General features: G+C 35.2%; 1 protein-coding gene across 4 annotated transcripts in view; it reads left to right on the top strand.

Annotated features, from left to right (window-relative positions):
• The window catches only part of LOC140776468 (uncharacterized), a 32,922-nt gene that overhangs the window by 16,161 nt on the left and 1,275 nt on the right, over nt 1–15,486 (top strand). For 2 of the 4 annotated variants that reach the window (XM_073120183.1, XM_073120184.1), the window contains exons 4-10: nt 4,730–4,804; nt 5,653–5,758; nt 5,855–5,914; nt 6,050–6,115; nt 6,198–6,296; nt 13,497–13,541; nt 14,929–15,031. In XM_073120183.1, coding sequence (XP_072976284.1) covers nt 4,730–4,804; nt 5,653–5,758; nt 5,855–5,914; nt 6,050–6,115; nt 6,198–6,296; nt 13,497–13,541; nt 14,929–15,031 — 554 coding nt within the window. The remainder of the gene's footprint in view (nt 1–4,729; nt 4,805–5,652; nt 5,759–5,854; nt 5,915–6,049; nt 6,116–6,197; nt 6,297–13,496; nt 13,542–14,928; nt 15,032–15,486) is intronic. The other 2 variants (XM_073120185.1, XM_073120186.1) reach the window with 1 other exon arrangement.

The raw sequence follows: 15,486 nt of genomic DNA, 5'->3' as shown, positions 1-15,486 counted from the left end.
AATTGAAGTTCTTTTGCTCGAATTCCTTATCAATGAACTACTCTATGAACATAGATTGTTTTTTGTAGGTTGCCCTTAATTTGATATGGATAACCTCACTCTCGTTCGTTGAAGGTAGTAGATATGTCCTCTATCCTTTAAGCTATTCAGTTGTGCTTTAATACATGGTAGCAAATCTCCAAGTTCACAGACTAATGAACTATCCTTACATTTGTAGAAAATAAAGCTCTTTGAAGAAAGTACAACTCTAAAGTTTATGAACTATGATCTCCCTTCAGTAGTTTCCTCAATTGTTCTAACGTCTAATATCCTTGGTATGCTTTTATAAATGTGGGGTAACATCTTTGGTTCTTACTAGAAGAATCAATAAAGGAACCACTAAGTTTGATTGTATTTCTAAATTTTCTTTTACTGTTCTACACGACCAATTCGAATTCATTTGAGTGCGGTTCACATCGAACTTATATTCTAAAACACTCGCCACTAAATACTCGTGCCCCTTTCATTGGTAGGACCCATGTGATTTATACGTGATATGCTGGTTAATGTTTCAACACAATATATCAATAAAAGCTAAAAATCCAACATTTTCACAGATAATACAAGTAAGAAAAAGTCCAAAATATCACAGGTACATGTTAATAGAATAAATGCTCGTGCACGGGTTATAATCCATCTAACTTATTTTACAACAATAACATAGATAAAAAGAGATTATAGATAAATCTTCATCAGCTCCTCCATAGACTTGGCTTCATCTCTTGATCCAAAAATATTTCTACCAAAAAATGGTGAGCATAAAACTCAGTAAGTATACATTTTTATAATCTAAAAGTAATGTAAAGAAGGATGCCATATAATATATATGTATATGCCAACATAATCATAATAATGCATCGGGATCGGCCTTTCTAAAAAATGATACGTAATGGTCAAATCGACCGTATCAGTCACTTAGATCGGATTGGACTTTTTAATTATGTAAAATTCTAAATATTATTTTAAAATGTAAGAAAACTTCTAAAAATTTATTAGAAATAAGAAAAGAAAAAAAAGAAAAACTATGGTGGAATAAAAATTGAAAAGAAGAAAAGATTAGAAAGAGAGTGAGGAGAAGAAAATCAAACAAAAGAAAGAAAAACTATGGTGCACTGAAAAAGAAGAAGAAGAATAAAAGAGAAGAAAAAGGGAGAGAGTAGAAGAAATGAAAAAAATTGAGAGAAAAATAAAGAAATAATTAAAAAATTATATACTGGAGTACGTCGAAGTTTGTTGGAGTTCATCGAAGCTATATCTCTCTATAACAGAAACAATAATTATATGGTAAAGAGAGAAAAAAAGAAAGAAATAGTGAAAGAGAGTAAGAGAGAGTGAGAAGAAAAAGTGAAAAAGAGAAGAGAGATCAAATTGGGATTAGATTTGGCTGATCCTGATTCGAATCAGCCGATCCGACGAACCATGCATATATTACTAAAGGAACACATAATATATAGCATTCAAACTATCAAATCCTTTCTCTCATGCTTACATAGAGCCATAGCTATAAATTATCATTATATGCTTATAGAGCTACTCGGCATATAATAAATATATGCTCATAGAGTTATCCATCACATAATAAATATATGCTCACACATCAACTCATACATTAAGGAGAGATAGACATCTAGCAATAATATCGCCTATACATGCTTGGCGACATCGCATGTGATTGATTGTCTATGGCCATCAGATTAATGACTCCAGTCGTAAGCCCGCAACCCTACCTCTATCATCATCACACATAGCAAAATTAAGAGCGCATAGCTTAATGTCCTGATCCTACCTTCTGGAGTATTGTTAGATCTACGATCCCTACCTCCCAATCATGGTTTCAGATTACCTAATGTTTAGTCTTCAATAAGGCAATGTGATTGTCGGAATGCCACACAGGCTAACAACCTTAGACATAGATTGCTAATATTATAAGCATCATGTAATGAACTCTACCCTTAATCCTGGGTTGAGATAATGGAGGGCTGCCTAACCAGGACTTAACCAAGGATCCCAGTATCAGGATCAAGATCGGTATCAACTGTCTAGAAAAATGATACGTATTGGTCGCTTATATTGGATCAGCTTATTTTTTAATTACATAAAATTCTAAATATTATTTAAAAATACAGAAAAATTTCTAAAAATTTAGAAAATATGATAAGAACATAATAAAATATAAATTACTCACATATGAAGCTTGAAAACTTAAAAAATATATTTACTTAAAATTAAAAACTTTGATGAATATCGAGTTGGCTCTTGTAAATTTCTATGATCTTCATTATCATAATTACCATAAGTTTGTAAATAATGATCCTTAAGACCTGATGCTCTCAAAAGTGATATAGGGGTGGGGGAGATGATGACAAAAGGGATCAAGAAGGTGGTAATTGCGGCAATAGCATTGAGCATGAGGAGCAAGACATATGCCCAAGCGAATCGTTTCCTAAGTTAGATACGCCCTAAGTGGATCCTAACTTAAATTTGCTTAGATTGTTATAATTTATGATCTACTACTATTCCTTCCACTTCTCTGCCACAACTACTACAAAGACAATGGCGAAGGCAGGTGCTTTCGAGGGTGGCAGAGGTTTTCAATGAAGTTACCCTCTCTCTCTCCCTCCCTTTCCCTTTGTCTCTACCGATGTCTCTCTTTGCCCTATTTATTTATTTTGCAAATTTTACATTGGCATGATGCCTTGAACATGTCTGCACGACCCACAAAATGGTGTTAATACTCATGACTGTATATTGCGCACCTTTCCTCTACTAGTCTTAGACCAACCTTCTCCTTTCTCTAGAGATTGCTATCATCCAGGTTTCCCTAACTCTACCTCCTTCAATTTCTTCCTGTTGATGTTGTCTACTTCTCTTCCTCCTTGGGCCTCCTTTCTTCTTAAGCTCAACCTTCTTCAAGGTACAATATCTCCCTCTTCTTTCATTCCTTGTGCTCTCTCTTACATCATACCCTTTGTTTTTTTAGTGGTTCTTAAGAGTAGGTTGAGGGGCACTTCAGCTGTGAGGTATGATCATGATCAGTAACTAACACATCAATAGGATTTGTTGATTACAAGCTTGTGCTGCGTAGAAGAATAGGGACCAGATCTTCCAGTATTTTCCTCGTTGCCAAAAATGCATGATTCAGGTGATAGTATGACTAGCTTTTACTAAGAGTGACAGTGATGACATTGCTGCGAGTCTGTGATGACATTCCTGCCAAAATGCCTGAGAGTGTGGATCCCCTTTTTGGCAATAATGAGTGCGATGAGAAGAATAGAAAGGAGAAAAAGAGAACTGAAATATCCATGGATTTTCTTCTGTTCTTCTTTTTCAAAACTAAATTTTGCACTAAGAGTGGAGAAGAGCTTCCCTAGAACCTCTTATTTTTTTTCTTGTATTCTTTACTTCCATTTATTAGAAAAGTTTAGCTTTTTCTCTACAAGAAGCCATATTTTCAACCTTCCATCTCTGTTGTGTTGTAAGCTCTCTAAAAGGCATGGAGATTATTGAGTATGAATCCCTATAGAGGTAATTTCCTACCACCCAAAGTTCCTCTTGAAATATTCACATTTCTGCTCTCTTTTTTTCCTTTTTAGAAAGAAGACTTCTTTATTTGAGTGTATCTGGTAGTGTTTCCCTTGAGTCCTATTCTCATTGTTGTACTCTTCACTCTCCATTTCCTTTATGAAAGTCCATTTTAAATTGTCCATTTCTACTGTGTACCCTTGAAAAACAGTAAGATTATTAAGTGTGACATGATGTACTTAGTTTTTTACATTTTGCTGCTCAATTACAAATGTCTTACATATAGTAAGACAGTTTGAACCTATGATCTTATACAAAGGTATGTCAAGGATGGACACAAGTTGTGTTACCCTGTAAAAGCTGCATAAATCCCGCCTAGATAAAGTGAGAGAAACAAGTTCAATTTTGTTCTGATTGCAACCCAGTGAATTTCATATTTGTACAAATTCCGTGGTCAGATCCTTTCTCTCTTTGACATTAAGAATAAGATGAAGTACTCAGTGATGAATATAGAGTAATTTTTCAAATTTTATGAACTAGCAAAATACAACATTAAGGCTATCAACAAACTGAACTTGAGACAAGATGTAGTTTACTGAAATAGGGGCCTCTATTTGCTTTTTATCCTGCCACATCAGATGCCAACATATCAATACATTTAATAGGGGTTGATGCCCTGAACAAACCTTACACCTCAAATGCGAGAGAGTGAGCATGACAAGTTATTTCCAGTATGCACCGAACTTTAAGACTGTCAACTCTATTTAATTAGATAAATACATCTTTCTCCTCTTTGGGAGAAGGAGTGAGAGGCGGATGAAGTCTAATGTATAAGAAATTTTAGGTGAGTAATATAGAAGAAATGGAAGGGAAGGTACATCCTAGGTATTAGTATCACATAAATAAATATCGGATAAAATATATCTTTTTTGTGTCTTTATAGATGTTGTCTAAGTTAGAACTTTTTTGGGGTGATTTATCACCATTTTGGAAAACATAAGTTTGAGTTCGAAGTATGGAAACTGCAGGGTTTAACTCACAAAGTCTCTATGTGTGGGGTTTTATAGAGTTTTCCTCCTTTTGTACTAGTTTTTTGTTGATTATTGGCTAAGTTTTGTCAATGCATTCTCTTTTGAAACTTGATTCAGTTCAAACTGTTCTGAGACAGCTATAATAACAAGGAAATTGCGTTGAATTGTGGCAATATGCTGAGAGAATGTATTAAGTATCCAACACTTGCAAAGTAAGATTTCAGTATCTTTTGATCAATTCTTCCATTTACTGTCATACAATAATAGTGATTCAGAACCTTTTCATAATATTTGATTTGCAATGGCTAGGCCAATCAATATTTGTTAGATTTGCAATGGCTAGGCCAATCATTATTTGTTAATTTTTACATATGCTAGATATTATGACAAGTTGCCTTATGTAGTTATATGTGAATATGGTCGATATTTTACCTATTATTGGATTTAATTATCATGACATGATGATGTGTGAAATTGAATGGTAAAATTTAGATGGTGGTTTTCAAATTTGCCAGTTTTATTAATTTGTCTTTTTTTATTGAAGTTGGATGATACCATTTCTAGTTAAGTAAAGCATACTTAAAACTGCCTCCTCCTGACCTTGCTGATATGATTTTTTTCCCTTGTATGGGACCTTCTTGTAACTTAATATTAAAACTCCTGTTGAATGAGATGTTGATTTTAAGAGATATCATCCTTGTCTGACTTTCTTTTTCGATTGTTCTTGATCAATGAAATGGAGTAAAGTGTCCATATTTTACCAGGAGTACATACACAAATTGTATTATTGTAGTCATTTAATGTACGATAGACCATGAACTTAACAGAATTACCTCGACTGAGTACTTTTCCGGTTAAACCACACCTTTTCTAGATTTGACTTTGTTTGTGAATCCTCAATGACTAATTCAAAACAATCCATCTCATTCTCATGCAAATTGCAGACTGCAGTTTTGATGTATTTGTTTAAAGTCATATACTCCATGTTTTCCATGCTTTCTTATCCTAAGACAAGGAAATTTTGATTTTTCATGCATTTTGATTTGTAGTGCTCTTTCAGATATATATTGGAGTCGACTAGCTTCGAACTGTTCTTCAAGTATGTGGAATTGCCAACCTTTGATATTGCTTCAGATGCTCTTGCTACTTTCAAGGTTTATCCTATGGTGGTGCTTTTGACATTTAATAGTAAAGTTCTGTATGTCATAAATTTTATCAAATGCTTCTCAGTCACTATCTGTACTAAACAAGATGTTTGACAGGACTTGCTTACTAAACATGAAATTGCTGTATCTCAATTCTTGAGCTCCAATTATGAGCAGGTCAGCTTATAAGTTCACATTGTACAATACTTTTTGGAATTTAGATGCTCAAAGTTCTTCAGAAGAGGCAATTGTGGAGTCTAGATTTTCCTACTAAGTTTTATGCAACTGATCTGACATAAAGTGTTGTTCCAGTTCTTTGAACTTTATGAAAAGCTTTTGACTTCTACTAATTATGTGACAAGAAGACAATCGGTGAAGGTTAGCCAATCTATCTTGCTCTGGTATTTCCTTTGTTTAATGTCATTGAAACATGAACTGCTAACAGTTTGTTATGTTTCAGTTTCTGTCAGAGTTTCTTTTGGAGCCTCCTAATTCACAAATAATGAAGCGGTACATTTTAGAAGTACGATACTTACAAATTATGATGGGACTACTAAAGGTATTAACTTATTTCCTTTGGCTTTTTCATGACTAAGTTGTTGAAATATGAGTGAAATGAAGTAAATACATGATGAAGGGAAACTTTTTTTTTTAAGTTACAATCTTTGTTTGTCAAATTCTTACTCTGTTTACTATTTAATCTTAGACCAAGGTATGACCATATTGGAGAATTTTGTGTAATACTGTCTGTTTAATCAGTTTGAGTGATTCAGTTGGGATTTTCCATTGTGTGCTCTTCATTATATATTTATAGCAATTGTTCATGATACGATCTCCCCTTTAGGGCTAAGGTTCGATCTCTTCCGATTCTCAGATTTGGACTAGATCTGGCACGAAACTTTGAAATAAGATCCCGAAATATGCCGCCGTCGGATCGATGTGAAATTTTGATATGTTGTAGCCCTAGAAAATGGCTTTCCAATAAATCTAGTTTCAGGCGAATCGGATGTGGGGATCTCAAGATATCGTCCGATTAATAGACGAAGGTCAGGGTGGTCTGTTTTGGATCCGTGGATGGAGGCACGTGATCTTAGGTGATGGTGGTTGAAGGTGGACCGGTGTTAATGGGGTGGCACCGGTGAAAAGTGGTGGTTGAAGGGTTATGGTTGATGGAAGGGTTAGGGCAAGTGTTGGATAGATTGGAAGAAGGGGGAGGAAAGGGCCACCCCTAAGGGACTAGGGTGAATGGCCGGTCGAGGGAGGTTAGAAGCGGCGTCGCCGGGGATTGAGAGAACGGGAGCGAAGAAGACGAAGGAGGCAAGGCAAAAGTCAATCTCAATAATCAATAATCACCTATGGTTGCCATCCACATCCTTTTAGAGGCTAACCAACAACTCAAATTAACCCTAACAATACAATTTTTGCCGACCGCGTTCGAACGCGCCTAACCGCGTTCGAACGCACCGAGTTCGCTCCTTTTGATTTGTGAACGCGATGCAGGCGTTCGAACGCACCTGTCGGTATTTGCGAACGCAATGCAGGCGTTCACAGTGCGTTTGAACGCACCGCGTTCGAACGCACAATGCACTCTCTTCACCCACGTTCACAACCCCGTTCACAAACCGCGTTTGAACTCACTCCATCCGCGTTCGAACGCGACTTACAGAAAACTTATTTTAATAGAAATTAAACACTAAAACATGAAACAAAAACACTCCTAAAGTGAATCCATGCTCGAGACGACGTCGGTAAAGTCCGAATCGTATCAGTTCAATCCAATGCCAATCAAAGTAGAAGAATTAGATGTTCTTGACTCCTTGTTCGTTACTGTAACCATTTGAAAGATTACAGTGGGTTTAAGCGAATACAGATCTTTCTTCTTATTCTGTGCTTGATTATTTTATACCTTTATCTTTTCTATACATTTTACTATGATACTGCTCCTTCTGTGGTGCTCCTGTCATATTAAATCATTAGCTTTGGAAATGCAAAATTGGAGTTGGACAACCAATGGTTTTGGCTTGTCACCTAAATATTTTGTTTTAACATATGAAACTTGACAAGTTGGGCAGCTTTCCTTCTTTTTTTTCCTGGGTTGTAGAAAGCTGATATAGTACGCAGAAGCTTCAGAGGAGAACTTCTGAAGAACTTCTCTTGAATTTAAACCCTAGTCATGTACTTGGAGGATAGTTGTCCTAGCTGCTATAAACAGCAGCTATGCCCTAGTTTATCACTTAAATGGTAAATATGTATGTGCATATATATATATATATATATATATATATATTTTTTTTTTTTGGTAAGAGATGTACTTGTACTTACAAGAAATACATGCTATTAATTTTATTGATTCAGCACACTTCCTGTTCTCAATGAGCATCACTTGCTTGTCTAGATTTTTGCACAAAAGGACTTCGATGGCATAAAAGGACTTCTGTATTCTCTTCTTTACAGTAAATCAGTATTTTGAAAATTAGAAAAGGCTGCCGTCATGGCGGGGCGGTGCATCGGCCGCCCCGCCATTTGATATGGCGCTCGCATAAGGCGGGCTGCCGCCTTGGCAAGTTGCCTGAGCGCCAAAAGGCGCTAGGTGGGCTGTTCACCGGATAAGGCGGAATGGCGGTTCGGCCCACCAACCAGCCTTATCGGGTTACAAACGGGTATAGGGTCGGGTTATTATCCACTAAGATAACTAACTCATTAACCTTAATATAAAAACTCTCTTCTCTCTCTCTCTCTCTCACTGCTCTCCTCTCCCGAGTCTCGGTAGAGAAATTAGAAACCCTAAAGAGCCTAAACCTTCGATCCTCTTTAGCTCTCCTATCCACGACTACCAACAGCGAGCTCCAAGGTAGCTAAAGCGGCGGCTAGTGGCATCGTGCAGCAACAGCAAGAAGCGGACGAGTTGGTAGGGAGCGAGAATGGACGGCGAGAAGCAAAAGAGTTACGATCCTCTTTCCCTCTCTCTTTCACTCCCTGTCTCACTCTCTTTCTCTCTCTCTCTCTCTCTCACACACACACACACACACACACACACAATCCTCTTTCTCTCTCTCACTCCCCCCTTCATAGTCTCACTCTCTCAATTGAGTTGATCGAATGTCCTTTTTTTTAAATCTGTTTTAATCAGTTAATCAGTTATGATAGGCAATTAGACAAAATGACAAGTTAAAAGTCGACTAAATTAATTATCTGTTGAAGAATAAATGCTTATAAAGTTGTAAATTAGTAATTATCTATTAATCTCTTAATCCGTTGAAATGTTTTAATCTGTTAAATGTTAATCACTTAATAATTAATCTATTAGTTTGTTTGTCAGTAATTACTGTATGTAATGTATATTATATATGTTTATTTATTTATTTTTATTTTTTTATATTAAAAATGCTAAACCGCCTTGTCACCCACCTTCCGCCTAGGCGCTAGGCGGTGGGGTGACTGCCTACCACCCGCGGCCGCCTTTCAAAACATTGCAGTAAACTTTCGTCTCCACCTTGTCAACTAAATACATAAATGCAGTAGGAAATACAGTCTTAATTGAGTAACAAAGAACTGCAAAAATTTCTAGCTTTAGGAGTTTACTGCAATGAACAACTAGAATGATCTCTTGATTTTTAATTTTAAGGATAGGACAGGGTTAAGTAGTTGTTTCACTATTACTTCAAGTATTTATTTTGCAAATCCTCTTTGTCACACCTGGTAACACTATAATAGACGAGTATGACTGGCCGCAACCCTTTTAGAATAATGCTCAATAGAGTGCAAGACCTGTAACATACCTCAAATGCCTGCAATATTTGATTATCTACCTATACTATGACAATTGATTTTCTTCTGTTTTTCAATATACTAAATTCAATAATAAAAATATTAAAGAACATCGTGGTGCTATTTATATACTCTTAAATAGAAAACATAACATGGAGATATTATTTGCAACCATAGATCCCACTTTCGGCTGATCCCGATCCGAGCTTGACTAGTTTCGACGCTATAGCAGGCCTGCTACAGTAGTAGCCTAGAGAGAGAGAGAGGGAGAAGGGGGAGGGGCGTACAGCAGACTAATAGTTAGAGGGATAGGAAGGAAGAGATATTTTTAGACTTTATATGTGAGTAATTATTATTTTTTTATTTTTTTATAATTTTTCTAGATTTTTAGAAATTTCTCAATATTTTAAAATAATATTTAGAATTTTATTTACTTAAAATAGTCTGATCTGATACAATAGGCCGATACATATCGTATTTTCAGATAGTTGATCCTGATCTCGATACTGATTTTTGAAACCTTTGCAACAACACCACCAAAATAAGTTTACATATTAAACTTGTAGTTTGGACATACAACATGAGCCACGCAGGTCTCATAACTACCCTTAGAAAGGTAGGATATAAAATGTGACAACTAGTAGTGTGCTATAAAAATGATATTGTAGAGAGTCCCACTATATGTTGTCACACTTCATAAGAGTCATAGAAATGAGGGGAAATAACATAATGAGTTCACATCCCACCTTAGTAAGTAGAACCGTTTTGAAAATTGAGTACATAATAGGAAATATACCGGAGTAAGCAAATAACTAATATCAAATTGAATTATCCAAGCATAATGTAACAAATCAAATCCATTATACCATATAAGATAAATCATTATACAATAGAGCACAATCAAAATCTCAAAATATGTTAATCTAGGTAATTATGACTAGTGTTAGCTCATTGATAGGCTCGTCCCATTTTAACTCTGGGATGTCAGAATATCAGTATATTGGCCCCACTATAGGGCTTGCCTCCTGTTAACCTCAAGGGTACAGGGTCTATCCCATTTATACTCCGGAGATACTGGAATTTTCAGATATCTATTCGTGTGTTCATATGCTAGTGTTCGCCTACTAACCAAGCCATATAGTACATGATTCCTGTTAAATAACTCTAACAATGCTTTAAAGCCTATAATCCAAAATATAGTTTTTCAAAGCTTTCAAATAGTCAAATCTCATTTCAACATAAAATCAGCATATATAAGCAAGTATAAAATAGAGAATCTCACTCCAAATCTAAATCTCCTTGCCCATAGCATGTTTCACAAAATACATTAATAAAGTTGGTCAACTTCACTTATTTGAGTGTAAAGTCTTTATTAGATTTTTAATGACCATGTTGACCAACTCTCTTTTTTTATTATTTCTTGGTGCCAATCCTAAGTACCCAGGAATATGTATTTCTATTCTATATTTTCTTCTTGCTACATTTGTCCGTCTTAGCATTCTCATCTCATCTAGTCAATGTTTTGATTTTGAAGGTCTAAGTTCCAATGTGCAAACATAAAGCATGACCAGTCTAATATCTGCCCTGGAGTTTCTCTTTTAACCTACAATGAAGTGAGATGAAGGCAGAATACAGCGAAAGACCTGCTTTGGTTCTATTAAAGTACAAATCTAATGTGATTTGATATGCTAGATCCATGAGCAATCAGATTTCTGGATCATGTTTAGAAGTCTCAAAACCCTAGGATAAATTATTTTTATTTATCTAGTATGGGATGGTTGAGTTCAAGTTAAAGTTTTATTTACTTTGGGAACTCATTTAGATAGTTTCACCAAAGAATCCCAGTTTCGGCCGTTTCTAACTCGAAATTAGTCTGGTGACTGGTTTCGGTGTAGTATCAGCTAATCCATATTGGGTTGGTTTTGGCCGTTTCGGCCAAAGCTTCCAGATACAGGTCTTTTAGTGTTAAATGGGGCAGATCTATGAGGGATCCAACCTGTACCCGACCAGGGGACATCAAATAATTGATGTCTCCGAGTCCAACAGTTAAAAAAGAAAATGATCTCTTCACTTTCTCTCTCTCTCCTACCCTCCCCCCCAAGCAAGCTTATTGCCATCCGATGTAGATCTGGTGACCTTGGGTATGTAATATTTTTTTCTTTCTTCTCTCTCTCTCTCTCTCTCTCTCTCTCTATAATCCAATTCCCCACCCTTCTCTCTCTCAGCCCCCTCTCTCTACTCTTTATCTATGTAACTTTTCCCTCTCTCTTTCTTCTGCTCTCGTCCTCCCTCTCTTTCTCTCTCAACTTGTTACCACAGCAATTTTTTTGCAGCAGTAATGGAGAGGAAGAGGGAGGAAGAGAGGAAGAGAGAGAATGAGAGAGAGGAAAAGAGTAAGTCGCATAGAGGTAGTGAGTGAGAGTGAGTAGGAGAGAGAAGATATTTTATTTGTGTGAGAGGAAGAATGTGTGGGAGAGGAGAGAGGAGAGAGGGGGTTTATTTTATTTGTGTTAGAAAGGAAAGAGAGGGAGAAATATTATGTGAGCATTTTTTTAATTTAATTTTTGTATATTTTTAAAATTTTTAATATCTTTCTTGTATTTTGAAATATATCATTAGAATTTTAATATAATTAAAATATAGTCTGATATCAAAAAACTGATATGAAAAATTGAAGCTTATACTACCATATGTATTGTTTTTCACTTTTTCTGAGTGAGCAATCTCGATATTTGGAACCTTAGTTTTACCTTGAGCTTTGCAGTTTGACTTGGGTAATCTTGTCTTACAGCTCCTAGGTCACAATATGGAAGGTGAGATTCTTTAGGTTTATTAAACCTTGTTTTAAGGTATTTTGGTTGTTCATGGATAAGGGGGCTATGGGAAGTGATGAAGTTATAGTATCTACTGATAATTAGTATATAAAGATGGTTTTGGATTCTGTCCTCTGTAATAAAGATTACAGTTTTTATCTTGGATTATGTCTTCTTTATTTTATTTTTAATAACTATTAGTTAGTTTCAACTTTGGAACTTTATGTAATTTTTCTAAGGAAGTATGTTCTAGTTTGGATCTGTTCCTGTTAGGTGGTCATATAGTAAATCAGGAAGGCCGCTTGCAATTGTCAATTTTGTCATGCAAGTTAATGTGGTCGTGCAAATACTCTTTTTCCTTTTTCATTTTAAGGGAAAGTTCATTGGGTCATGCAATTGATCTGTTTTTTCTTTTTCTGTTTCCCCTTTGGAAGGGAAGAATGAATTTGGTCATGCGTTCAATCTTTTCCTATGTAAGGTAAAAGTTAAGTATCCATATTTGTGGACTAAGTAGCATAAACAGAATTTTTGTTAGTTGGAATTATGTTTCTTTAGTTTCTCATAAGTCATTCACAATTTGATGAACTTTTATTACAGCCTTAATGGTTCTCACATGTTGATACGACTAATTATTGCTTATCTGAGTGCTAGGCATTGCTTATGAGTGGTTAAGTATAAATATTGGAGGATTATGCCAGTCAATAAATTGGAAGCTGGATTCATTATCTTTAAACTAAAAAAAAAAAGTTAAATGAACCTCAGCATATTTAATGCCTTTTTTTTGTCCAAGTGATATGGTTTTACATGGTTTTGAAATGCATATAGATCAAAGGTCCACTTTTTTCTATTATATATAATTTCGGTTGCCTGATTGTTAGAACAGCACTTTTCAGCTTCTTAATTGTAAAAAACTACAAATTTGAACTGATTCTTTCAAAAATTACTAATGTTAAAATTAGCTTGGTTTGTGAGGGTGCGATAAAAGTTCATGTTTGATCATCAAATTGGGGGAATCAGGTTGTTGTTTTGTCAGTTTATACTTTATGCCTCTTCGGATATTTTCTTTCTTCTCTCTCTCTCTCTCTCTCTCTCTCTCTCTCTCTCTCTCTCTCTCTCTCTCTCTCTCTCTCTCTCTCTCTCTCTGCTTTGCCAATTTTAATAGTACCATATTGATGCAGGACTCGAGCAAAAACATCCAGATTTGTGCCTTCCACATATTTAAGGTAATATTACATGTAAAGAGCACTTTTTTCCTGTAGCCATGTTGGTTTTTGGTGCTGCTGTTACCGTTGAAGGAAAAGCACTTGGCAATAATTTCTTAATATGGATTTAACCCATAATTGTCATTAACCTTATAAACGAAAAGCGATAGGTCTCCCTTGAAGCTGAAGTTGTAATTAGTGAAACATATTCATTTTAATGTCGAGGATTATAAGTAAAATCTATAGCTATTTCTCATGAATATATCTTTAGATCTGTTAAGTTTGTGTTATCTATCCAGATTCAAGAGTTAATTAGCCCTGTTAAATATTGTCGTATATAGTACTTGTACTTTTGATTTAGTATTTGCTAACTAGTGACTATGACATGACATCAAAAATTCAAAATGAGTACTGAGTTTCCTGATGTTTCTATGCACATGAGTGGGTATGTATGAACTATGAAGAAAACTTGATATGCTTGCACATGAAGTTTAATAAGTCCACTTTGCCAAGTGCAAAAAGTGGTTGTCACTTGTCAATGAGACAATAATTGCTGTTCTATGCTTGCTTTTGAATATTTTATATCTCCTTGGAATTAATTGTACTAGATATTCTTCTTTCCAATTTAACAGAGTCCTCTTTTTTCAATTAGTCATATTGAATTTCTTTTTCTTTTTCTTTTTTAACAAAGGGGCAAAGGCCGAAACTTTAATTACCTCCTGTTCTGTCTAACAACAGAACCAGAAGGGAGCACATATCAAACACCTGAGCTGTACCAAGAACCCATAGTAACAATCACCAAACAAAATACACACCAGTATCACCCAGACCAAGTAACAAAAAGAAAAAGAAAAAGAAAAACTGAGACAGCAGTTAGTCTTCATCCAGAGTTACTGAGGTTTGCTCATCATTTACATGGAGCATTTTCCTTGCTTTGCTATGGCCATCTTCAACTTTAATCCTGCCAACATGGTAAAAGAGCTTTAATTCTAAAAGGAATTTTTGAATTTCTTCTCAGCTTCTAGACTTGTTATGAAAGATGTTAATTTGTAAATAAGTTTGCTTGAAGGGTTCTTCCCTAGAACATCTAACGGTCATTAGGATAAAAAAAAAATTTCCTTTCTGTTTTGGCTTATCATACATGTTAATGTTCTATCTATGCAATCTTGGTCAAATGATGCCTACCTTTCGAGTCTGTGGAAGCTTCATTCATCAGAGGAAGATTAACCAAGAATCTTGAGGCCATTTTGTGAAATATATGATAGTTTATTAGTTTAGGATCTTGGGAAATTTAAATCTACTCATCTGTAAATTTCGTACTTCCTAAGATCTTTTAGGTGAACAATGACAATTCATGAAACCTGTCCTAACAATTAGCTCGTTTATTTGTTCCTTTGTCTGGAAGCAGGTATTTGTTGCTAATCCAAATAAGCCACGTGATGTTATTCAGTTCCTCATAAACAATAATGAGGAGTTATTGAAGCTGCTCCACAAACTGCCTACAAGCAAAGGTGAACTTTATCTATTTTATATAGCTTAGTCTAAGAACTTATCACATGTACTTTTAAAAGGAATAAAGGAAGTATTATGCATTGAACAGCCAAGCCATTAACAATAATAGTTTGGTAGTTCAAACCTGTGGAAACTTGCTGTGGTTGAACACCACTGACAGGTCTTTGTCTCTCTTTGACCCAACACACACATTCATCTCAGATCATTCTTACGGCACTCTCCACAGCTTGATGACATGTTGCTATATATATATATAGAAACTTATATTATGAAATTAGAAAATATCTAACTATTTGTAATTTTGTATACTATTTGTCTATTTATATAAAATATCTATATATGTATTAGTTAAAATGACTGTACTCATTAGAAACTCTATGTTCTTATATAATAAGTAAATTTGTTTGACAATACCTTATAGAGTAAGCAATTGCATTTTCACTCCTTTTGATGA

Source organism: Typha angustifolia, chromosome 14 (assembly GCF_048772165.1).
Source record: "Typha angustifolia cultivar Huaian chromosome 14, ASM4877216v1, whole genome shotgun sequence".
NCBI lineage: Eukaryota > Viridiplantae > Streptophyta > Magnoliopsida > Poales > Typhaceae > Typha > Typha angustifolia.
The sequence above is the reverse complement of the archived record's forward strand: the minus strand, read 5'-3'. Positions and strand labels throughout refer to the sequence as shown.